This window comes from Ranitomeya imitator, chromosome 4 (assembly GCF_032444005.1).
Source record: "Ranitomeya imitator isolate aRanImi1 chromosome 4, aRanImi1.pri, whole genome shotgun sequence".
NCBI lineage: Eukaryota > Metazoa > Chordata > Amphibia > Anura > Dendrobatidae > Ranitomeya > Ranitomeya imitator.
In genome coordinates this window covers 586,195,562-586,222,209 of record NC_091285.1, presented here as the reverse complement: position 1 = coordinate 586,222,209, position 26,648 = coordinate 586,195,562, and the positions used below count along the sequence as shown (strand labels likewise).

At 42.7% G+C, this 26,648-nt stretch overlaps 1 protein-coding gene across 3 annotated transcripts in view; it reads left to right on the top strand.

The window, feature by feature from the left end:
• Nucleotides 1-26,648, top strand: part of ADRA1A (adrenoceptor alpha 1A) — a 373,907-nt gene that overhangs the window by 194,802 nt on the left and 152,457 nt on the right. For all 3 annotated transcript variants that reach the window (XM_069766487.1, XM_069766489.1, XM_069766488.1), the window contains one exon: nt 19,813-21,406. In XM_069766487.1, the coding sequence (XP_069622588.1) occupies nt 20,509-21,406 (898 nt within the window). In that variant the 5' untranslated portion in view covers nt 19,813-20,508. The remainder of the gene's footprint in view (nt 1-19,812; nt 21,407-26,648) is intronic.

The following is a 26,648-nucleotide window of genomic DNA, read 5'->3' as shown; positions in this document are numbered from 1 at the left end:
TCCTGGATTGGGTAGTCAGTTATGAAGCATGCAGCAATGCTCTGATCCACTACCTCGACAAATTTTTTGTTTGTCGGACCCAGAAAATTCTAAACTCTGCTCCTTCCCCCTCGAAAAATTAAAAAATTCACTATCTCCCAAAAAGACAGTCGGCCCATGTGACACTGTTTTATCTCTCTTTTTGCAATAGTATCTTCAGCGGATATGGCGCCACCGCTCGACTAATGTCTCTCATGCTTACTGCTATCATGATGATATATCTATGCTATGTGCCTTTGAACTTTTATCTGTTCTGGGTTTAGTATTATATGATACAGTACCTGCCTATGCTATTTATTATAAAACTTTCCTGGAGATAGAGTATCAATAGGGACTCCAAGGGACAGCCGCCGTCGAGCGGGGGCGCCATATCTGCTGACAAGTAGGGTGCCTAACTCCGCTGCTAGGCAGGGTTTTTACCAGCAGGGAACAGTATAGCAAGGTACTTATAGGGATAAAGCTATTACCACCAATCCAAAAATATGTATAACAAGCACCTGAGCAACACTTTGGTAACCATGGAGATACACCGCATACTATACTCACAGCAAGTGACGTGTGCGGCTTACCAGTGCGTTCTATCACAGGTACGCACAGGACATGACGATGGAAAACGTACCTTCAAGGGTCAATCCTTGTTTGAATACTATTCCAGATAGGGCTTTGGCGGTCCAGTAACCATGGTAATACATGCACTGTATTCTCACAGGAAGTGATGCATGCAGCTCACCAGTGCGTTCCATTACAAGCGCGCACAGGATGTGACGCTGGAACGCTTGAGGCATATGGATCATCTGGCGGTCTATTCAACACGCGGCACCACAGCAGGTATGACATGCCGCTTTTCCCCCTACTTGTATAATGGGTTTCTACAGGATATTATAGATGGATACCCTCTGTTATTTTTTATCACAACTTCCCCTGATGAGTATTTAAAACGAAACGCGTTGGGAAGAAGAAATTTTGGGGTGACAGTATGGATCTTGACTGGTGATTCAGTTTGGGGTAATGTATGGATACAATAAGAGGTACCTCGCCCATAATATATGACATCAGTTATAAGGATCCCTGTTTCTTTTACTGGAGGAACAAAAGAATATGAGGTGAGAGCGTTCCTTTTGTTTATTCATAACATGGTGTGTTACTTTTGGTCCGCAAATGGTCGGTCAAATTTTATTGCTTCTATACATTAGAATCATTGGGAACATGTGCTTCTTTGATAACTATACTCTTGGTGCTCTCTGTATCATATTTATTGTGGATTAATCTACTTAGTTGTGTTACCACACAGGTCTTATGTAACTCCTGTAACAATATCGTAGATTTACCCTATCAGTAGTGTTAGTATGTAGTTTAGTGTTAATTAGTGTTTTCAAATTATCGTTTATTCAGGTGTTTTTTAACACCATTTTTAAACATTATTATTAAAAGTTAAATTTTAACTATTGGTCCCACCCTGCTTGTTATACATTGCAAGGTACTTGTCAAATCTTTTACACGTCACTTTATTAGTGTGTTTTTGTTCACCACCTTCTGCACATCCTTTGTTATTGTCTACCTTTCTTTTTTTTTCCTTGTACGGCATCCCCTGTCTACTCCTTCCCCTATATAAGCACAATAAGTGGTTGCATGACTCACCAGCATGGGGTTATCTAGGAGATCTAGGGATAGCCGCCGAGGAGCGCCATCACTCGTTTATATGTTTTAGGGTGCCAACCTCCGCTCTTAGGTAGGCATTGGATGTAGGCTAATTGGTGCAGGGTGAACACAGTTAGCACGGATGCTTGTATGGTGATTGATGACTATATTTTTTAGCAGAATTTATTAAAAGTTAAATGTTATCTGATGGCCTAAGGTTAATTTGCTAGCTCATTTGATTTTTTAACCTTATTAGATTATTGATATAATAATTTTTCAGTGCCCCATAGATTAACACTGGTCCGAGTGCTATGCGATTGTTTCTCGCATAGCACTCATCCATATTCTACAGTAGTGTGACCCCAGCCTTAGAAGCATTGCCACATGAAGGCACTATACAGTTCTATAGGATTAGTAATGGAGAGGTGTCTTCTTGAGACCTTTCCATTACTAAGCCGGCTTAGGCTACTTTCACACATCAGGTGAATGTTGGAAAAACTGGATCCAGCGCGGATTGTGAAAAAGTGATGTGACGGATCCGTTTTTTTGATGGATCCGGCTAGCCTATCTAGATTATTGGATAAAAAAAAAATTTGGAGCATGCTCAGTTTAAAAAACCGAATCAGGCTGCCGGATCCACCTTTTTCCGGATCCGACACCTTCCGGGTCCCATAGGCTTCCATTCTAGCAAACAGCCGGAAGCGCCGGTTCCGGCGCTTCAGGCTTTTTCGCCGGAGACAAAAAACGTTGCTGTGGACGTTTTTTCAAGAAACCGGAAGCGGCAGATTTGCCAGATCCTGCGAAAACCAGACAAAACGCAATGTCATCCGGTGCAATCCGGCACTAATACAAGTCTATGGGAAAAAAACCTGATCCGGCGGCAACATTCGCCTGGTCCAGTTTTTTGAAAATTAGCCGGATTTAGCCTGACACTGAAAACCTGATGTGTGAAAGTAGCCTTAGAGTCACCATACAATAGGAAGTTGACATTAACCCCTCATTACCCCACTTGCCACCGCTACAGGGCAAGTGGGAAGAACCAGGCAACGCTCCAGAATTAGCGCATCCAATCGATGTTCCTTTTCTGGGCAGCTGCGGGCTGCTGTTTTTAGGCTGGTGGGGTCCATATCCATGGCCCCTTACCAGCCTGAGAATAGCAGACCGCTTCTGTGAGTTTTGTCTGGTTGGTTAATAATCTAGTGGGGACCCCACGTTGGGTTTTTCATTCATTCATTGTCCCCTGTTTGCCCTGCTGCCGGCAAAGCAGGGGACAATGAATGAAAGCCGCGTTCAACACCACAAGCTGGGGAACAGCGCTTACAGTAGCGCTGCTTCCCCGGTGGCCGTCCGTGCACATGGAGGACAGTGTACACTGTTCTTCATGTGCACGTGTGTGGCACGTTTGGCGACCCCAGTGTCCGGGTAAAAATGGACAAAATCGGGGTGTTTTGCACACGTACACACGATCCGTCAAAACACGCTGACATGTGCAAAGACCCATTCATTTGAATGGGTCTACATGTGTCAGTGTCTCCGGTACATGAGAAAACTGTCACTACACGTACCGAAGACACTGATGTGTGAAACCAGCCTAAAACAGTTTAGGCTAAAAATAAATGCCAGAAATGTAATGTTTTTTACATGCCCTTTCTCACATTTTTATGAATTATCGTACTTTGTTCCTATAGATATTCTATAGGAAAATTTCTTGAAAATAAAGCCATACCTAGTGCTTATTGCAATTTTTTAAAAATCAAAGACCGCCGAAAAAAATCTCTATAAGGCCGGGGTCACACTTGCGTAGAATACGGATGAGTGCTATGCGAGAAAACATCGCATAGCACTCGGACCAGTGTTAATTTATGGCGCAGATCACATCTGCGATTATTTTCCCATGCCAAATCGGCATGCGAGAACAATCGCACAAAGTCTCGGCTGACTCGCACCCATATAAGTCTATGGGTGCGAGTGACGCAACGCACATTACTCGTATATCATCCAAGTGTGGTGCGATATACGCCGACGCCGGCAGTGGAGATGGAGAAATTACTTTCTCCGCCTCCTCCGCAGCTGTGCTCCGATTCTTTCTGTGCAAGAGGCTCGGATCACAGTAGCATGAGACTCGGCTCCTGCTCGCAGCAAAGCAAGAGCCAAGGGTCATTAGCATATTGCATCCGATGCTCTCGCATCAGATGCCATATGCTAGACCTCGGCCTAACTGTGAAAAAAGTTTGCAAAAAGGCTGTTTGTTGTGAATTTGCAACTCTTTGGTGCTCAGTCATTTTTTAGTTTTTTTTCCACTTTGCGAGACAACGTTTTAACTCCGTATCTGGGCTTCTTTTTTTTTTTACAGGATGAGTTGTAGTTTTGAAAACCATGATTTACTTTCCCATATAATGTTCTGAAAAATGCAAGAGAAGTGAAAATGAAAAAAACCTGCAATTTTGCCATTGTTCTTTTGGATTTTATTTTTACAGCATTCACTTAATGATTATATTTTATTCATTCATTTATTTATTTATTTGTACTACTTTAATGGGTTGTTCAATGCTGGACCACCTCATCTTGTGATATTGCTGTCACATGACTACAGACGCCAATCAACAGCTACTGATTGGCTGCAGCCTTACCATTCTGTCAGGATGGTCAACAGGGAACACAGCGCAGCAATTTGAGGATGACGCTGGTCTGTTAGGTAAGAGTTCAAGGTTTTTATTCTTTGATGGAGGGTGCAGGTGTTTAGGAGGAGTTGTTCAGTAGTTGACAACCCCTTTAAAAAGAAATTACAAAAAAATTCCCCCAAAAATTGGTTTGTCACCATATCCTACGAGCCACATAATTTTAAATTTTTGGTCAGTGTAGATGTATGATTACTTGTTTTTTGGAGGATTAAGAGTACAGATGGGCAAAACCGAACAGTAAAGTTCGGCATCTGTACCGAACACCTACTGTTTGGGCATGGACACTGAAATGGACTTCACCAGGGAGTCAGTTTTGCTGTTTGGGTTCAGCCCCCGAACACCGGGTGTTTGTCACACTGTCATGCACATGACAGCGCGGCAAACACTGCTTATGATCATCGGTAAAATCATTACTGCCGATCAGACAACCGCAGTTCCCATACTGTCAAATGACAGCATGAGCCCGCAGCTGTGATAAAGTTTACCCTTGGTCACAGGCGCAGGTTGATGGGACTACTTCTCCCTTCATCCTACACCTGCTGCCGCTAATAACAGCGAGAGCAGGCGGTTGCTGATGGGAGTATTCATCAGTCAGCATCTGCGCTCTAAATAAATTATTTAAAAAAATGTTGTGGGGTGCTCCCCATTTTTGACAAGCAGCCATGCTAAAGCAGAAAGTTGGGGGCTGGTATTCTCATTTTAGTAAGGGGCCATGGATATTAACCGACCAGTCTAAAAATAGCAGTCCGCAGTCGCCCAAAAAATGCACATCTATTAGATGCACCAATTCTGACACTTTGCACGGCTCTTGCCACTTACCCTGTAACAAAGACGCAGCCAGAATAAAGTCCTTTATTAGAAATAAAACAAAACACACTTTTCCATTTTTTATTTAAAAATAACACGATTATACTCACCTAACGCCCATTCCATTAAATTCCTTGTAATAAAACAAAAATAAAAAACAACCATATCCCTCACCTGTCCTACGCCATAAGCCATGTCTGGGAATAAATAGTTTTAAACATGGACGGTGACAAAATGTGACCGACCAATGTGAAAACATCACTAGCATCAGAGTCTAGAGGTTATGTCATTGAGGTTACCTCCGGTCACTAAGGCTGCGTTCCCGGGCTGAACTGCGGTGACATCCCTATAATGAGAGGTGAGTTCACCAGAGTTCACTGGGAGAATTTCACTCGAGTGACCTCACCTCTCACCAGAGGGAATTCACCACAATCCAGCCTTGCTGAGAATGCAGCCTCAGTGACCAGAGGTAACCTCGATGAGGTTACCGCTGCTCATTGATGCTATGCTCGCAGGACCTCATTCATCAATGGTTCTCAGCCTGGACGGTCGCATCTTGGCACCATCCAGGTTGAAAACTATTAATCCCCAGACATTGATTTTGGCGTGGGACAGAATGTCGGACAGGAGAGGGATATGATTGCTTTTTATTTTTGTTTTATTACAGGAGACAAGGATTCAATGGAATGGGCATTCAGTGAGTATAACTGTGTTTGTTATTTTTAAATAAAAAATGGAAAAGTGTTTTTTTATTTCAATTAAAAGACTTTATTCTGGCTGTGTTTTTATTTACTATACAACTACAGGATCAGTAATGTATATGTGTCTTATAGATGCCTCTCCATTACTAATTTATGGGCTTCATGTCATCAGACAATATAAAGGTGACTTCGACCCCACAAATACGAATCCCAATTGCCACCGCCACAGGGCAGGCGTGAAGAGCCAGACAAAGCGCCAGAATTGGTGCATCTAATAGATGTACCTTTTCTGGGTGGCTGTAGGCTGCTATTTTTAGGCTGGGGTGGTCAATATCCATGGCCCCTTACCAGCCTGAGAATACCAGCCCTCAGCTGTCTGCTTTAGTTAGGCTGGTTGTCAAAAATGAGGGGACCCCGCAGTTTTTTTTACATTATTTAAATAAAAAAACAGCATGGGGACACCTCTATTCTTGATAAACAGCCTTGCTAATGCTGACAGCTGAGGGTTGCAGCCATTAGCTGTCAGTTTTACCTGGCTGGTTGTCAAAAATACAGGGGAACCCACACTTTTTTTTTTTACATTATTTATTTAGAACGCAAGTGCCAGCTGATGAATACTCCCATCAGTGTCCGCCTGCTCTCATTATTATTAGCGGTAGCAGGCATAGTCAGATGGGAGTAGTAGTCCCACCAGTCTGCACCAATGACCAGAGGTAAACTCCAATCACAGCTCAGGCTCACGCTGTCATTTGTCAGCATGGGAACCGTGGCTGTCTGACTGGCGATAATTAATTCACCGCCGATCAGAAACAGTATTTGCCGCGCTTTTTTGTTTGAATCTCCATTCAAGAGAATCAGGCCCAGGTTCGGGTCCAGGTGCTGTTCTGGTACTGGAACCCAAACTTTTTTGTAAATGTTTCAACCAAACCCGAATATCTCTTATGAGGAACAGTTTTTATTCAAACTGCTTGGGGATTTATATGACTTTCTCATGTATTTTTATGGCATTATGGCATAATTATTATTAATGAATTAATTAATTATGGCATTATGGCATTTTTATGGCATTATGGCATTTTTAGGGAGAGGCAAAGTGACCAAAAAAACAGTGATTTGACCATTTCAAATTTTTCATTTTGCCTTTCATTGTGTTATATATAGTATATTTTTGGTTCAGACAGTTGTGCATGTATGCATTAAATCTATTTTATATTTTTTGTATATTTTATTTTTGTTCAGATAAAAAGAGGTGACTTGAATGTTCATGTGTTTAAATTGAGGGGTTTATATATTTAAAAAATACTTTTTCTTCTACATTAGTACCCCTAAGGCACTTGAATCTGCAATCTCTTGATCGCTTGTAAAAAATATTGCAATATTGTATTATTGTTGACTTCTGTAAAAACCAAGCTGTTGCATCACTCGTAGAAGAAAGGGTTTTATCAAGAGAAGGGACACTCGCCCATTTGCAACCGCTTGAATAAAGTTCTCAGTATTAACAGGTATACTAAAGTGCCAGCTGTAGAAACACAGCCAGCACATGACATGTATGGAGTTGGCTTAGCGCCTGAGGCTGCTGAACACGTGTACACATCCAATGTGCCACTCGTGGTCGGCGCCCCCACACCATTCAAGCATGGGACTAGGTCCCATTACCTTTAACCCACTTCTACAGCTGATTCAGCTTGAGAAAGGCATGTTCGTTCCGACACGTTTCGAAAGTTAATCTGTCTTTCAATGGGGTCATCCTGTATTTATTCTTTGTTGTATGGTGGTGGTATTTGCCTCATTGGTCTACATTGGACAATACATTTTCATTTGAGTGCCCAAGCTTTTTTGTTATTTATTGCTAACTAATACCTTGGAGCAGCACCTCGTACGTGCAGTGAGCACCCCCTATATTCTCTAACGTTGACATCTGGTAGTACCAGAAAGCAACAGATGCCATGAAAAATGCAGCAAAAATGTGTGTATTATAGAAATAATACCATGTTGTAAACTACTCCAACAAGAGAACATGGCACGGCTATGGTTGTTCACCTGATTTTTCTAATTGTGCACATCTTTCCAAGCGCGTGAAAGAATATATTCAATCTATGTCATTTTTCTCTCAGTTCTAAATATGGAAAAACCACATAGTGAGATAGAAAGGGATCATTACTTCTGCCAGAGGAAGCTGAAAAGGCGAAACTGGTGATGAGTCAAGTTATATAACCCATTAATCACTATGACATAAAGAATAGTCACTTCAAAGTGGAATTGTAGGAAGAAAGGGGTTTTTCCATTAAATTCCAAGAGCAAATTTATAGATAATTACATGGCAGAACTATAAAGGTCCCAAGCAGAGCTGTATGTACAAGCCGAATGGAAGCATGCAACTCCACACTGTGTGTCATTGAGAGATGTTACGTTAGGTGCTGCATTAGCGAAATATCCTCCCCCAGAAGCAATGTTCTGTCATATCTCCATGAGACGGCGGCCAAATTCACGCAGAATAAAATTGAAGGCACAGAGAACAATAAAAGGATTCTGGGATTCTAGTCAATAGGCATAATTTGTGGCATTTTATCAAAGCTTTTTTGTCTGTTTGCGAACTGCTGGATATCTCCATTGTTTCATGGAACTAGCCAAAGGTCATCACTCAATTCAGGTCTATCAGAGTCCCGTTCTGGCTCTCCTAGACTTGCACTTGTAGCTATCAGCTAGTCAGAATATGTGGTCACAAGATGACGCCGTGGGACCGGAGATGTCCCGAAAAAAGTGAAGATGCCCGAGGGTGATTATAAGACAGGGGGCATGAATCTTGCGTTAGTACCACCTTAAATGTATATTTTTGATAAAAAACATTTTTAAGATAGGGTCGTTAACAATTTTGGCCTGTTTGGCTACCACAGCATTAAGATATTACAGTACCTAGCTGCCTCAAGAACGAGTTTAGTGAAGTTCTTCAGTGAGCTCATATGATCGCAGGGTCAGTAATCCTTATCTTTCTTGGATAGTTTTTTTTCAGCTGATTTTAAGAAAATAAATTTCATTTGATCATAAATCCGTTTAGTAGATCATTCATGGGAGAATAGATAAGGGCTACAGACTCTGCCATTGAGAAAATCGTAATAATGGATTTTAATTTTAAAGAAGCAGTCCTCCTCCTCCTATCAACGTTTCTATCCTCTTAATATATTGCAATCATCATATTATATAGCACTGTGTACGTACAATTGTTCATTTTTCCTTTCTACCCAGCTGCTTCTTCTCTTTTCTGTTAGGTATATGACATCATGGATTAAAAACAGACTAGCTGAATCCTTCTAAGCTCTATGTTGAAACAGGAAGTCTCTTTTACTTTTATGAAACATCATTAGAACTACAATTCTACATCATTAACAAAGGGAAAGAAGGAAGAGAGATAAAAGCAAGTGGGGGAGTGAAAGAGCTGGGTCAGGAGTTGAAGAGGAGTTGGAGCTGGACTGCCAGGGACTTTGCTGTGATGTAGAATTGTAGCTCCAATGATGACTCATGCAGGAAAAAGACACTTCCTGTTTCTACTTTGATGGGAGTGCTTCTTTAAAGGAATTTTCAAAGACCTCGAAATTTAGCAGCCTCAAGACCAGAAGTGATGACACCCCTTTAATCAGTCACCTGATTACTTTAGCCAATCACAGGCCATCACTACCTCATGTATAGCATGTGCTCGCTGAGGTCTTTATGTTCAGGATCTCATTACATTGGAAGGGAATAAATCCTGGAAATCAGTCATATAACTGCTGCAGCCAATCAGTGGCCTTACCACTCTATAAATACTGCTACTAGAAGGGTAAGTAATGATTCACTTCTTTATTTTGTAGCAATTGCTACATTCTACCAAATAAAAAAAAATAAAAATGAAAATGGAAACCCCTTTAACTGGTAATATAAAATGTTACAGAACCTAAACGGTCCAACTTTTTTAATGAAACACTATTGGGGAAAATGCTGTTTAGTCACAAATATGTGATTTACTTAAAAAAAATCACCAAAAGATAACCGTATATTATAACTTTGACTCCAATATGTATAAAATAATATAATCTGTATAAATTAGAATGTTTTGTCATAAATGCCTGACAACCAAGGATTGTGATGACAAGACGCTGAACCTTGTTTTTCGGGGAAACAAATATTTACACAGAATATAAGTACTCAGTGGGTTTTACTAATTGCCTCTGTCAAATTGCCTGTCCTAGAGTTCATGATTAATAAACAAATAGACAAAACTGTTCAGCTTCATTTAACTCGGGAAGTCTGTCACGTTGTCTTTAGCTAATAGACTTTATATTTAGCATGTAGAAGAAAAAATCTAATTCTTAGGGTTTTCCAATCTCTTAGCAGTGAGGGCAGATCTTTGATACGCATTCACTTCATGCTTTTTGTGAGTCTGACCTCTTTGAACCATTCTAATTTTTCCTGTACAGATTTCCAACTGCTCAGGTAATTGGGCTGTAGTGTAGCTTCCCTCACAACCAGGTAGCCAAGGGCCATTGTACATTGGGGGAGATAGCGATGAGTACTCCCCATCGGCCGGGGTCACACTAGCGATGAATACGGATGAGTGCTATGCCATAGAACATCGCATAGTATTCGGACCAGTATTCATCTATGAGGAAGCTCACATCAGTGTTATTTTTCTTGGCCATTTTCAACGTGCGAGTGAAATCGCAGCATGCGCGAATCTCGGCTCACTCGCACCCATATAAGCCTATAGGTGCGAGTGAGACAACGCACATCACTCAGATATCATCCGAGTGCTGTGCGATATACGCTGACCCCGGCAATGGAGGAGATGGAGAAATTCATTTGTCCGCCTCCTCTGCAGCTGTGCTCCGATCCTCTCTGTGCGAGAGGTTCGGAGCACAGACATATGACACTCGGCTCCTGTCCCCGTTGGTCTCTACTTCCTGGTCATTCTCAACACACAGGAAATGACTACTCAGCCAATCACTGGTCACAGAAGTGACCCACCCAAGCCAGTGACTAGCTGCAGTGGTCTCATGTCCCTATGCTGAGATATCATTGCTGAAGAGACTGTGTGGGGAGGCCATGCTGGGTAGAAGTCTCTGGACATCACTGGGGATGTGTAGAGAGTTTCTTTAATTTTTTTTTAACTAATTCTGAGCCTTTCTAAAAATATCTTGACGTGAACAACCCATTTAACTATTAATAGTAGAATATTACAATTTACAGACTGAAGCCCCCCATAAACATTAGACTAAGATTGAATTGATGACCCTGTAAAGTCTCCATTTTATATACTGGAACTAAAGATGTCTGCACTAGGTTAAACTTGTGTTGGTAGTGTGGATCTTTTAGGCAGTGGTGCGTGAATTGCATCTCTGTTGTTTGGCCAAGAATTTTCTGAAACCTATACCCCCAAAAATGGTCTGTTGTAACAGTTAAAGGGAACCTGAAAGCTGATACATGCTGCCCGATCCACGCGCAACTTGTATCAGACAGTGACTGTATGATTCCACTCATTTATGTTTAACTATAAAATGCTGCGGCGTTTCAGAGAAAAACAGTTTATTAGACACCATAGGAAGAGACATATCAATCCAGGGCAGGGGGAAGCCACCAGGGACTTACTTGTGCGACCATTCCCAGAGGCTAATTAACTATATATTTCCCTGAAATATTTCAGAGTTGAACATATTTGCCTGGAATCGTGCAGCCATTGTATGATATAAGCTGCCCGTGGATCGGGAACCCTGTGTTAGCTGTTAGGTTCATTTTAATGTAACTGTATTTTGGAATATTCAATTGTATCAAGATCTAGCAAACAATTGATCAGCCATGTTTAATCAACTTTTTATCTAATATGTATAGCGAGTATAATGGGTACTACAGCCTCTTGGGCCCCTTAATCCTTCGGCGATCAGTTGAAGCTCTTTGTGGTCGGTCATTTCTACTGCTTCTGTGACTGCAAGTGAAATGTAGAATTACACAGTGCTAGTGATGAGCAAGTAAGCTAGTCACTCAAGTTTCTCCGAGCATGCTCGGGTGATCCGAGTATTTCAGCGTGCTCAGAGATTTAGTTTATGTTGACTACGCTGCATGATTTGCAGCTGCTAGACAGCTTGAATACATGTGGGGATTCCCTAACTAACAGGCAACCCCCGCATGTATTCAAGCTGTCAAGCAGCCACAAATCATGCAGCTTCGTCGACATAAACTAAATCTGCAAACACACTGAAATACTCGGAGAACACCCAAGCATGCTCGGAGAAACTTGAGTAACGATCATACTCGCTCATCACTATACAGTGCCCATTCAGTGGCCACCAGTCACACCGAGTCTGCAAGAGGAGTGACCTTTTTAGCCCCCTCTACTCTGAAATATAGAGATGAGTTGTCCACATGGGACAACCCTTTTAAGCGTGAGGATATTTGACATATCCGCCTACTCATATGCAACCAATTCCAAGCTAGAAATGTGACATTTATTGCTTGATTTATCTTTAAAATGATGATAAAAATGAAATAACACTCTTTCAGTTTGCATATCACTCTCCCAAACCTTCCGTGTTGTTATCTCATTATACTTCAGTACTTTATTTTCTAATGGGTTGTCCATATCTAAACTTCTCTTATTCACTTTTGCTTCTAGTTGGTAAAGGAGATTGAAACCTTTCCTGCCATACTTGGTTATCATTAAGTAACGAAAAAGATGAAGGAATGTTTTCTCCTCTCTTTGACCTCTTCTCTGGAGGGAATTATTCTATACCGCAGTGAAAAAAATACATTTTATTGTTTTTCCAAACAGACATTTGTGTTGTCATTGTCAAGTTTAAGTCAAGTGTACAATATACCATTTGTCATTGACCTGGCATCGAAGTTATTTTGTATTGTGTATCTAATATGATATAAAAAAAATGGGAAAACCTGGGAGAGTATCAGTATGAATATAAAACTCATTTTGGGGGAAAAAAAGTCAAATACATTAATAAAGTTATAGTAAAATCTCTTTAACAAGAACATCAGATGACATTTTTCATTATTGAAAAAATGTGACATATCCAGTGCAAATAATTTGTAGCAAAAGCACAGTCTAGTTTTAAAATCATTTTGTTTGTGTATTATTAGTATTTATTATGATAGCGCCATTTATTCCATGGCGCTTTACATGTGAGGAGGGGTATACATAATAAAAACAAGTACAATAATCATAAACAATACAAGAGAAGGAGATCTTGTAATGATCGGAGGTTGTGTGTAGGTAAGTACTGGGAGACGAGGTCACAGATGTACGGAAGAGATATGTTGTGGATGGCTTTGTATGCCATGGTTAGAGTTTTGCACTGGAGTCTCTGGACAATGGGGAGCCAGTGAAGGAATTGACAGAGGTGAGAGGCTGGGGAATAGCGGGGGGACAGGTGGATTAGTCGGGCAGCAGAGTTTAGAATAGATTGGAGGGGTGTGAGAGTGTTCGAGAGGAGGCCACAGAGCACGAGGTTGCAGTAGTCAAGGCAGGAGATGATGTGGGCATGGACTAGGGTTTTTGCAGATTCTTGGTTTAGGAATGTACAGATCCATGAAGTATTTTTGAGTTGAAGGTGGCAGGAAGTGGAAAAGGCTTGGATATGTGGTTTGAAGGAGAAATCAGTGTCAAAGATTACCCCAAGGCAGAGAGCTTGTGGGACTGGGGAGAGTGGGCAGCCATTTACTGTAATGGATAGGTTCGTTGGGGAGGTCGTGTGAGATGGGGAAAAGATGATCAATTCTGTTTTGTCCATGTTAAGCTTTAGAAATCTAGCGGAGAAGAAGGATGAAATAGCGGACAGACATTGAAGGATTCTGGTTAGTAGGGTGGTGATATCTGGTCCAGAGAGGTAGATTTGTGTGTCATCAGAATAGAGATGATACTGAAACCCGTGAGATTCTATGAGCTGTACCAGGCCAAATGTGTAAATGGAGAAGAGCAGGGGCCCTAGGACTGAACCTTGCGGGACTCCGACAGATAGGGGGCGAGGTGAGGAGGTGGTGTGTGAGTGGGAGACACTGAATGTCCGGCCTGTTAGGTATGATGAGATCCAGGATAGGGTCAAGTCTGTGATGCCAAGGGATGAGAGGGTCTGTAATAATAGGGAAAGTTCCACTTTGGCAATGGCAGAGTACAGGTCCAGGAGGAGGAGGACAGAGTAGTGTTGCTTGCTGTTGGCGGTTAATAGGTCATTGGTGACCTTAGTTAGGGCAGTTTCAGTGGAGTGGTGTGACCACTCCAGAAGTCAGATTGTAAGCAGTCAAAGAGGGAGCAGGAAGAGAGATGGGAGGACAGTTCAAGATGGATGCGTTGTTCCAGTAGTTTTGAGGCATAAGGGAGAAGTGATATAGGGCGATAGCTAGATACAGAGGATGGGTCAAGAGAGGACTTTTTGAGGATAGGTGTGATTGAGGCATGTTTAAAGCTTGAGGGGAAAACACCAGTTGTTAGTGATAGGTGGAAGAGATGGGTTAGGGTTGGAATAAAGACTATGGTGAGGTTTGGGATGAAGTGGGATGGGATCGGGTCAAATGCACAGGTGGTGAGATGCGATCTTGAGAGTAGAGTTGAGAGTCGATCTTCTGTAATGGTGGAGAAGTTGGTTTTGGAGGTGGAGGGCTGGGAAGTTGGGAGGAAGGGCTCTGGGGGTTGTTGACCAAAATGTCTCTGATGTTATCAATCTTCAGCTTGAAAAATGAGGCAAAGTCTTCAGCTGAGAGGAGTGGGGAGGGAGGAGGTGCTGGGGGACGGAGGAGAGAATTGAAAGTGTTGAATAACTGTTTAGGGTTGTGAGACAGGGAGGATATCAGAGATGAGAAGTAGGTTTGTTTAGCTGTGGAGAGTGTGGCCTTGAAAGTAGTGAAGGACTGTTTGATTGCGATGAAGTGCTCGTTGGAGTGGGATCTTTTCCATCTCTGCTCATCAGCCATGGAAGCTCGCCTCAGTTCTTTGGTCAGGCTGGTGTGCCAGGGCTGTCTGTGATTTTTCCGAGCTTTGGTATGTGTGAGGGGGGCAACAGATTCCAAAGCTACAGCTATTGTGGTGTTATATAGAGCGGCATCCGCATTGTGTAGTGAACTTATTTCTGTAAGAGGGAGAAGGGATTCAGAGAGTGAGTGTAGATTGAGGTGTTTAAGATTTCTGCGAGGGTGTGCAAGTTTGTGGGTTGGGGATTGTAGACAAGGAGTGGAGACTGAAGAGAATGTGAGTAGGTTGTGGTCAGAAAGAGGAAGAGGTGAGTTAGAGAGCTTAGATACGGAGCAGAGGTGGGTGATGATGAGGACCAGTGTGTGGCCATCTTTGTGCGTGGCTGTTGAAAACTACTGAGTGAGGCCGAAGGAGGAAGTGAGAGATAGAAGTTTAGTGGCAGCTGAGAGGGAAGTGTCAATGGGGATATTGAAGTCACCAAAGATGATAGTGGGGATGTCAGCGGAGAGGAAGTGAAGTAGCCAGGTGGTGAAGTGGTCAAAGAAGGTGGTGGCTGGCCCTGGGAGGTGGTAAATGACAGCCAGTTGGAGTTTGGAGTGGGAGTAGATGCACACAGAGTGCACCTCAAAGGAAGGGAGGGTAATAGAGGGTGGTAATTGGATTGGGGTGAAGGAACAGTTATCTGACAGGAGAAAACTAACTCCTTCACCATGCTTGCTGCTGGGGCGGGGTGTTTGAGAAAGGTGGAATCCAGCATACGAAAGTTCAGCAGGAGAGGCTGTGTCAGATGGGACGAGCCAGGTTTCGGTGATGGCGACGAAGGAAAGTTTGGTAGTAACAAAAAGATCATGGATGTAGGAAAGCTTGTTGCAGACAGAGTGAGTGTTCCACAGAGCTCTTGTTAATGGGACTGGGGAAGCGGTGGCTGGGCAAATGGGTTTAAGGTTAGAGAGGTTATGGAAATTTGTGATAGAGCGTGGATGGGAGGTATAAATGACTGTGGGGATGTTGTAAGGAGGACCAGGATTTGGAGAGATATCACCAGCAGTGAGAAGGAGCAGAGAAAGTGTTAGCAGGTGGGAGCAGGAAAAGGCATGAGGTGGCTGTCTGTGTTTGGAGACAGAGGATTGTATGTAGAGGAACAAATCAGAGGAGGAGGTGAGATGGATGGGGAGGATTAAAGAAGAGATGAACAGTTCCTTATTAGGAGTAGGGATTAGGGGCGTTAGCAGAAAGTGAAGGATTACAGGGGTGAGAGTGAAAACAATCAGAAACATTGTTTACAGTGACTGTGTGAAGTTCCCTTCAGTTCCCTTCTGGTTCAATTCTGGAATTAATTCTGATCTTCACACTTGTATGATACACTTATAGGATACACACTGCAGACTAAATATGTATATATCTGTATATGCATATATTTATATATAGGTATAATGCAGGGATCCACTCACTCTTTGACAGTGGTTTCAGGTAGGCACAAGGACAAAGTCTTTTTGTGCAAAAGAGAAAGATTTACTTTAGTCCATAAATCTGTCCAACGTAAACATTTTCCGTCACAAAGTGAAAAAAAAAATAGTTCATACAGTAGTACGGGTTTACCCGCTCAGGTTAGTGTCTACCTCTTTAGTCCTTAGCAGAGGTAGACAACACTAAAGGTCTGCACACCTCAACACAGACACCAAATTAGGTAGGTAAACTACTTTTTGTAGCCCGTTCCAAGACATGGAACTGGAGGTAAAGTGAGCACTCGATCCCACTCCACCCAACTCTTTCAACTGCTCATAAAACCCGTATTCATTAATATACACGTATATATATAGCAACAGTGCCTAGGAAAAGTATTCACCCCCTTGACACTTTTTGTGTTTTGCTACCTCACAACCTAGAGGTTCACTGTTTTTTTTTTAAAGTTTGCATCAGTTCATGTAAAGAACATGCCTACAACTGTGAACATTTGGTTTTCTTATTGTGAAGGTTTGTTGTGGTACCATGTTCTTTCCATTTGATGAAAATGGATTTGATGGTGCTCCAGGGGATAATCAGAGATCGGGATATTTTTCTATAACCCAACCCTGACTTGTCTCTGACTTGTTTGGAGATCTCCTTGATCTTCATGGTGGTGTTTGGTTCCTCTTGCTTAATGGTGTTGCAGCCTCTGTGGCCTTTCAGTAAAGGTAAAGTGTACATGTGACACTTAGATTGCACACAGGTGGACTTCCTTTCACTAAGCATTTGACTTATGAAGGTAATTGCTTGCACCATAAATTTGTAGGGGCTTTATAGTAAAATGGGTGAATATGTATGCACATGCCAATTTTTAGTTATTTGATGCCTTAAATTTAATTTATGCCTATATTTTTCTCACTTCACTTCACCAAATTAGAAGATTTAGTGCAGATGCATCACACACAAATCGGATTACAAAATATTTATTCACAGTTTGTAATGTAACAAAATAGGTAAAAAACCAAGGGTGTGAATATTTTCGCAATCCACTGTAGGTAATGAAGGTAATGAAGAGTAATGAAGGGACATATACTTTAGGGTTTAGCAAATAAGGTAGGTCGCATAAGCTAGTTGACTGTAGCTTAGGTAGTGACGTTAAGGTAAGATTGAGTTAATATTTTGGACTAGCCCATAGTAGGAGGGCTAGCTCCTAATGGGAGGAGCTTAGTTTAGGGAAAGAGACTGCTTCCTGTAGATAGGTAGTCGGGTTTGTAGAATGAAGGGAGCAGTGCTAATGTTGGGATGACCCACAAAAGGAAAGGAGACTTGTGGACAGGGATAAGGAGATGCTGACGTAACCTATGAGACAGAGGGTAATTCTGGAAAAGGGTCCTTGAATAGTACAATGAGTCAGAAGGAACCCTGAGCTTGCAAAAGACCGAAGGTCACGGAGCCTTCAGCTGTCCTTCAGCTGTCAGCTTTACCATGGCTGGTTACCAAAAATTAGAGGGGTCCTCATGACCTTTTTTTCAATTATTTAAATAAATAATAAAAAAGAAAACGGTATGGGTTCTCCCGCATCCATCAGCCAATGTGTGTAACGTAGGTAACCTTTTTACCAACGGTCATAAGTGCAGACTCATGCTGTCATCTAACAGTGTGGTAACTGCAGCTCTCTGACCAACGGTAATCATCTTACCGCCGATCAAAGCCATCATTGTTTCTCGTGCTATCATGCAGATATCAGCGTGGGAAATACCCCAGGTCCAGGCTGTCAAATCCGAACAGTAACACGGACTTCTTGGAGAAGTCTGTGTTCGGGGTCTGTGCCAGAGCACATAATTTTTCTCATTCATTTATTTTTAAATAACTGCTTAATAAATAAATAAATGAAAACAACGTTGTGAGGTTTTCCCTATTTTTGATAACCAGCCAAAATTAAGCTGGGAGCTGATATTATGATATGATCAGGCTGGGAACGTTCATAGATATTGGTACCTTCCCAGCTTAAAAATACCAACCTGCAGCTGCTCCTGACAATATAAGACCACAGCTGTCTGCTTTACCTTGGCTGGTTATAAAAATTAGAGGGGACCCATATCATTTTTAAAAATTATTTATTTAATAGGTTACATAAGGCTAAACACCCTTTAGTGCCACATGAAAGGCACTAAAGGGTGCCAGTTTATTATCTGTAGGGGGCTTGTGACATTAAGTAGCTATGGGACATCTATTCTGTATATCGATCTATCATCTATCTCTCTATTCTGATTATTCGGGCTGTGAATGTAATGTGCTTGGCTGATGAAATGTCAGCTTTCCTTTGAGATGTGAGTGTAAAAATCAGGCTGCACATGCATGGTCCGATTTTTTTTTTTTTTCTCGCACCTATTGACTTGCACTGGCGAGTTTCGGCCAATATATGCAGTAAATTGCAGCATGCTGAGATTCTTTTCCTGTCCGATTAGTGCTGAGGAAAAACTCGCAGATGAGCACTGACTCATTTAATAACATTGTTCAGAGTGGAACACAATGTTTTTTTCTCGTACTGCACTGCTCCGTATCTGCCAGTATGAGAGAGCCCCAAAGGTGATTTCCTGGCAGGCAAAATAAAACCATACATATGCTATTAAACTGAACAGTGATATTGTTCACATTTAATTGAAGCAAAATTAGCCACTTCACGGCTGCTGTTAGCAGCACCATTGTTAGCCTACGTTCACACTAGCGTTGCGCCGCCCTGCGTCGGTGACGCAACGCGCGACGCACGGAAAAACGTTTTGCGACGCGTGCGTCGTTTTTTGACGAAATCGGACGCAAGAAAAATGCAACTTGTAGCGTTTTCTTGCGTCCGACGCTAGCGTCTAAAACGACGCACGTGTCGGAAAACGCGTGCAAAAAGACGCACGCGTCCCCTATGTTAAACATAGGGGCGCGTCGCCGCTGCGTCGCCGACGCAACAGCGACGCGACGCTAATGTGAACGTAGCCTTAGAGTCCTGTCACAGATTTTGGTGGGCGCAGTGAGAATTCTGTTCATGAGCGTGTTGTGGGCATTGTGGCTGAAACTGTCAGGCACTAACATAAGATCAGTGTGTGGCACTTTACTTAAATGGTGGGAAATTGATCAGAGCCATGGGAGTCAGTTTGTGGGCATCTCAACAGGAGCACCTAAGAGGAAATTATGATCCCTGTGTTCAGTTTTATTGATAAGCCTTGGCAGACACATACCATATGCATTAGTGTAATGAGTCTCCTTTGTAAAAAAAAATCTTCATAGGAACCAGGAACTCAAGAGTTCATATTTTATTTTCTAAACTGCACTGGAGCCATTTTCTTACACAAAGTTTGTATCTATATACAATGTAAACATATGCATGGATAGTAATAGTCTTACACTTGTGCATTTGAGGCTACGGTTGGAAGTACATATGGCTAGATATTGACTATCATTATAAGTAAAACATTAATATACCACATGTACATCGTATTATTGGCTGCAAGATACTAACAAAAAAAAGGCTTTAAACCTGTCTAACCATTGCCTTATTATGTTTCAGCTGAATACACAACTGGATTAACATGAGAAGAACTTGTCCTTCTAATTATCACACACTCCGGTTTCTACTACTTTATCTAGCAGACATCTGGTGTGACCCTTCAACATCAACGTCTCCAAAAGGCTTGTTTAAGGATTGGAAATGTATCTGTGAACTCCAGGAGATCCCGTCTAGAGGTTCCTCTGAATTAACGGATTATATTGCAGTGTTTCAAACTTTCATAAACAAGCATTCAAAGGAAACACTAGAAATATATTGTATTAACCCCCAAGGAGCACACTTAGTTGATGAACCTCTCAACGGTTTACAGCCAAAAACAATAACGACCAATTTAAACCAAGGACACTTGATCTAAAATGAGTTGTGTCAGAGTCCAGCAGGATGTACTAAAACTTTTATTCCACCAAAGAATAATGACGAGTGATTTATCCAAACATCTATAATGCATCTCGGTGTCTAAACTAAAAGAAAACATTGCAAAAGCAGAAAGTAAAATTTGCCATCTTCACATCAATCTAAATTAATGGGAATGTAAACACAGTTTTGGCTGAATTCTTCATTTTACACTCTAATCAGTGCCTGGCTGTACTTCTTGGCCCCAAAAAATATTTCCATAGCATTTACTCATAAACAAGATTTCTACAGTCAAAGACCTGGGAAAATAATTTCTGTGAACGAACATCATTTTTCTTGATCATGGTCCTATTTAACCAGAATAACTCTGTAGAGTCCATCCCTCTCTGCTTAAACTGTACCCTCCAGACATCTACAAACAATATTTCCAAATCAATAATCATTGGAGTAATTTTTGGAATATTCATCACATTTGGTGTACTTGGAAATATTTTGGTCATTCTTTCGGTGGCATGTCATCGGCATCTACAGACTGTAACCCACTATTTCATTGTCAACCTTGCGGTTGCAGACCTTCTCTTAATGTCCATGGTGCTTCCTTTCTCTGCTACTTTTGAAATCCAAGGATATTGGCTCTTTGGCCGCATCTTCTGTAATATATGGGCAGCTGTTGACGTTCTTTGTTGCACAGCTTCCATAATGAGCCTATGTGTAATATCTATAGACCGCTACATTGGTGTTAGTTACCCACTGAGATACCCCAGTATTATGACTGAAAAACGAGGTCTTCTGGCTCTCCTTTGTATATGGGTCTTGTCCCTTGTAATCTCAGTTGGACCATTGTTTGGCTGGAAAGAACCAGCACCAGAAGATGAAACAATCTGTGAAATTACAGAAGAGCCAGGCTATGTTCTCTTCTCAGCTTTTGGATCATTCTACCTTCCACTCACCATCATCCTCATCATGTATTTCAGGGTCTATATTGTGGCCAAAAGGGAGGGAAAAGTCCTAAATTGTGGAATGAAATGTGACAAATCAGACTCTGAAGAGGTAACCTTGAGAATTCATCGAAAAAACACTCCGGATAGTATAAATTCCAATTCCAGTGCGAAGCAAAAGACTCACTTCTCAGTGCGACTCCTCAAGTTTTCAAGGGAAAAGAAAGCAGCAAAGACTTTGGGAATTGTAGTAGGATGTTTTGTCCTCTGCTGGCTGCCATTTTTTCTGGCAATGCCTATAGGTAAGAAACAATACAAATAAAAATGTATGTTCAGAGTGTTTTTGAGGATCTCCTAATATTAATGTATAAAACTTATTGATACACTTTTATTTCCAATGGTACCACAATCTTCAGATATTGCTGAGATATGAGCAGCCTTAGTTCCAAACTTGGGCTTAACTGTCTTTCAGCAGATAACCTCGAAGCTGTGAGAGAATGAGGCTGACGGTTCACTTCAATAGCTAAGCCAGCCACCTTCTTGGGTTATGCATTGGCTATAACAGAGAAGAAGGCTAGCTTAACCATAGAAAGCAGTTAGTGCTGCAGCCGCTTTCACACCACCATTGGCATTCCAACAGAGGGAATATTCTATGTCGAGTGCTGGAAGTACAACAGCCACAATAGCGACCAGAGTGGATAACTGATGATTGGGACACCTTTGGAAGCAAAAGTAAATTACCATACTTGGTTTTCAAGAAAATATGTAAAATAATTTTTTTGAAACAAGACAACCAAGTTATGGATAAACCTACAGATATCAAATTTTTATTGTCGATCTTCCTGCAGCATGCTGTAGAAAAACATTGCCCGTCTGTGTTTCTTTAATTAGATGCACCAACGTTTTTTCTCATTAACTGTGACTTATTTAATGAAATGCTCTGTAATATACTATCCTATGGGCAAGATGTTAGTTCTCTCAAGACAATCAAGCAGCTCGGTCCTGATAGTACCAATCTAGTACACAGATTTGTGCCCAGCGACACAGTAAAGCGACCCCTTTGTCATTAATTATCAGGTGTAACCAGGTTTCAATTATACAGTCTGTGTGTAATGGAGTGTTACAGCAGCAAAGCTTTTAACTAATATATTTTCATTTTTTTAATTAACATAAGACCTTAGCAGCTGCTAAGCTGATGATGATGTACAGAAATGATGTTCCCTGCGGACGTGCCCAAGCAGCTATGTACATTAAGGTGCTTCCTGTTAGCATAGGGTTAGTTCAAAGTTAAATAAAATGGGCTTAGAATTATCAAAAATATACAATGTTGTGAAAAGAAATTATTTGGCAGCTGACAATGTGAGGAATTTTCACATTTACAAATTGAGTTCCAAGTAAACATAGAGGGGTTCTCGTCTTCAGGATTCTTATTAGGTTAACCCCTTAACATCGAATGAAGGATATATCCAACATTGGAAGCCTCCCCCTGTTTGGTGCGGGCTGCGGCAATGAGCCCGCACCTTTTCCAGCACATGACAGCTGATCTGATCAGCTGTCAGGTGCCCCTAACAGCCACGGGTAGAATCTACCCATGGCTGTTAACATGTTACATGCCGCTATCAAACTCTGGCAGCGGCATTAAACATGCACATGCAGGAAGCGCAACATTAACCCCGCCCATCTGCGCCCGCGTCACATGACCATGGGTCGCCGTTGGGTTGGCATGACAATCGGAGGTCTGCAGGAGACCCCTGTGGTTGTCATAGCCGGATAGTTATGAGCACCACTCAGCGGTCATAGCAAGTGAGCATTTCGTCAGCAAAGAGCAGGGCTGCAGCCCTGCTCTATGTAGTACAAGCAATCGGATGACCGCAGCTTCTAGTCTCCCATGGAGACTATTGAAGCAAGTAAAAACAAGGTTTTTAAAAATATTAAAAAATATATAAAAGTTCAACTTACCCCCCATTCGCCCCATTCAAAATAAAATAATAAAAAAAATCAAATTTACACATATTTGGTATCACCGTGTTCAGAATCGCCCGATCTATCAATATATAAAAATAACGAATTCAGTCAGTAAACACAGTAGGGAGAAAAAAAAATCGAAATGCCAGAATTACGTTTTTTTTGGTCTCTGCAACACTGCAATAAAATGCAATAATGGGCGATCAAAAGATTTTATACACACCAAAATGGTATCAATAAAATTGTCAGATCAGCATGCAAAAACCAAGCCCTCACCTGGCCCAGATCCCAAAAAATGGGGACGCTACAGGTCTCGGAAAAGGCAACATCTTTTTTTACAAACTTTGGAATTCTTTTTCACCACTTAAATAAAAAAGAACCTAGACATGTTTGGTGTCTGTGAATTCATAATGACCTGGAGAATCATATTGGCAGGTCAGTTTTAGCACTTAGTGAACATGGTAAAAAAAAATATAAAAAACAAATTGTGGAATTGCTCTTTTTTTGCAATTTCACCGCACTTGGATTTATTTCCCCATTCACCGGTAGCTGCTGCATTTTCCACCCTAAGCTTATACTCGAGTCAATAAGTTTTCCCAGTTTTTTGTGGCAAAATTAGGGGGGTCGGCTTATACTCGGGTCGGCTTATACTTGAGTATATACGGTAAGTTGCTATAAATTTTGGCTACGGCAGTTTTGGTTGAGTAGTTGGGATGGAAATCAGATTGTAGATTGTCAAAGAGTGAGTTAGAAGAGAAGGGGGGACTTCAACATAGGCATGCTGTTCGAGGAATTTGGAGGTGAATAAGAGCAGCGACAACGGGAGTAGGACATCGTACAACAGAACTGAGCAGTGTTGTGAATCCAGGAACTCTTTATGGCTAACGTTTTTACATTTTAACACATAAAAGATTTCCCAAATTGACTCCTTTAATTAGTGCAGTACATTGGTAAGTTTTCAAAAACAATGTGAATAATATGTAAAGGACAAGCGCATGAAAAAATTGTTTCTTGCCAACATTCCTCTAGTTATATATGTCCTATAGGGAACCCATGGAAAAGAGTCTTATATTTTTAGGCACTATATGGCCCACCATAAGCGGGAGAGATGTCAGTTTAAAGGCACTGCAAAGGGCACTAACCAAAGAACAGTTCTGCCAGTCTAATTCGCTCCAAGCTCCAATTTCTATACATTGATTGAACTTGTTTTTATAACTAATTCTGCTTTTATTAATTAGCATTCATGTCCTTATTTACTGTCTATATGGCATTTAGTAAAGAATGATTGCACCCTTGTTGTTAATTATTTCTCTGATAGTCCAAAAAAAATTGTTTTAATTTGTCAAAGTGTTAATTAACTGTGAAGAATTTGCCAGCTCAATCTGCTACTGTGCTACTGTTCAAAGGGCCCACGAGGCTGTTAAACATCTTCACATTCTGTATGAGTTCAGGGGCACAACTCTCCTAACTGAATTTTATTACTTTAATTCATTGTATTGCATTTGTTTTATTCTTGATTGACTTTACTTAATTTTACCTATTGGGGGATGGAATTGGAAAAAAAGTGATGAAGCTACACAGCCTGTTAAGGTTCGCTGGGAATTGTAGTTTTGCAAAAATTTGGGACTTAAAGAGGACTTGTCAATAGGTCAGAAGTGACCATTTTTTTCTCTTCATTCCAGTAGGGGGCAGGAATAGGCGAAGCTAAATGGAGGCCCCCCATGACTGTGCTTGGTCATGGGCTCCAGTTTAAATAAAAATAGCCGCATTGATTGGCCAATAGTAGGGTGGGAGGGTTTTTGAGAGGGGAGGTGGGGGCTATATAGGGGAAAAGTGCGGGAAATTGGGCACACTTTTAGCAGGCAGATCAGGATCATAGTGGAGAGCAGCCATCCACACAGCTTTCTGCCTACCTGGAAAGGCCTGCGAAGCGTTCAGCCATGGAGTCGGTGGACAACTTAGTGGGGCGCTTGAGAGATGCAGAAAGGTCCAGAAGAGGAGAATGGCTGGAGGAGCAGCTGGCGGCGCTGCTCGGAGCAGCGGGAGCACCGGAGCCCAGCAGCAGAAGAGGCCGTCGCACGAGGCCTCCGCAACGACTCTCACCGGAGGTGAGCACGCGCGGCCGGCGCAGGCCTAGGAGCCCCTCCCGGGACCCTGCGGAGGCTGGGTGCAGCAGTGCGGCGTCCCCCCGCTGTGCTCCCTCCGGCAGGAATCCTCCTTGCTGGCCGGTTGGTGTGGGGAGCAGGAGAGGCGCGCAGCGAGGAAGAGCGGTGCCGGAAGTGAGGCTTGCAGCAGCGCGGCCCACAGCTCCGAGGACCAGGAGTGCAGCGGCGACAGGTCCGGAGCACAGCCTCATGGCGGCCGGGTCGGCGGGTACCGGCGGTATGGATGAAGGTGCGGCGAGCGGTGGAAGACGGACGGCAGGAGAGGGGACAGGCAGAGGGCGTGCAGGAGGTCGGATGACGGCTGATGCTGCGGTGCAGGCGGCATCTGAGTTGAGGACAGCGGGAGATGAGCACAGGTCTGGAGGAGCGGTGGGCAGTGGGGCCCCACTGTCTGGCAGGCGGAGTGGTCGGGAGCCTGAGAGGGAGCAGAGGTCTGCAGAGCAAGTACGGTCCAGGTCCGGGAGAAGGTCGGTCGAGCGTGGAGTAGCTGACGCTCAGGTCCCCCCTGGTGACGTGGAGGCCAGGGGCGCGGGCCTGGAGCAGCACGATGGTGCCGAAGAATCGTGGTCGGACGGAGAGCCTGATGCTGGGGATGATCGGCGGGATGCGGGACGCAGCACCTGCGCAGCTCGGTGAGTACCATGCTATTTCTGACTTGTCGCCCAGAGGGGCTTTTGGTGAGGGGGTTAGAGGGGATCAGGCGTCGGTGGGCGGGCGCCGGATATTGGGGGGAGCAGCGGGACGTCGGAGCCTGCGCTGCGGGATGTATTGTTGAGCGTGTTGCAACTGCTGAGTAGTTTGCAGAGTGGGGCAGTGAGGGAAGCGGGGGTATCACCGGCCAGGGCTTGGCTACCTGGGGCCGGGGTTTCGGGTCCGTCTACAATGGATTCGGGGAGTCTGTTAGTGGGTGAGCATTCGCCATCGGTGTCTGGAGTGTCTGTATCCGTGCAAACGGAGAAGAATAAAGGGGATACGGTAAAGTTGGATGATAGAGCAAAAGGCGAGGTGTATGTGTGTTTTGAGGGGCCGTTGGGGGCTCATTTGAAGAAGGAGGTAAAAGAAAAGATTTGGCGCGATGATTATGTGGAGATATTTTCTTTACTCCCGTTAGAAAAGTTTAATCTCGATAAGGGGAAAAAGGACGATAGTAAGAAAGAGGAAGAAGAGAAGAGGAGGTGGCGACTTATACCGCAGACGTTCATTAATTGGTTGCAAGCATTTGCTATACTAGCGAGCGTAATAGGAGAAAAGGCCCCGGAGAATTGTTCCGGTTTATTTTGTTATCTTGATGCGATAGGTGAAGCAAATCGTACTTATGGTGGACAGGCTTGGTTACGCTATGATGAACAGTTCAGGCAGAGGAAAGCGGTAAGGCCTGAAATACATTGGGATCAAAAGGACATCGGGCTCTGAT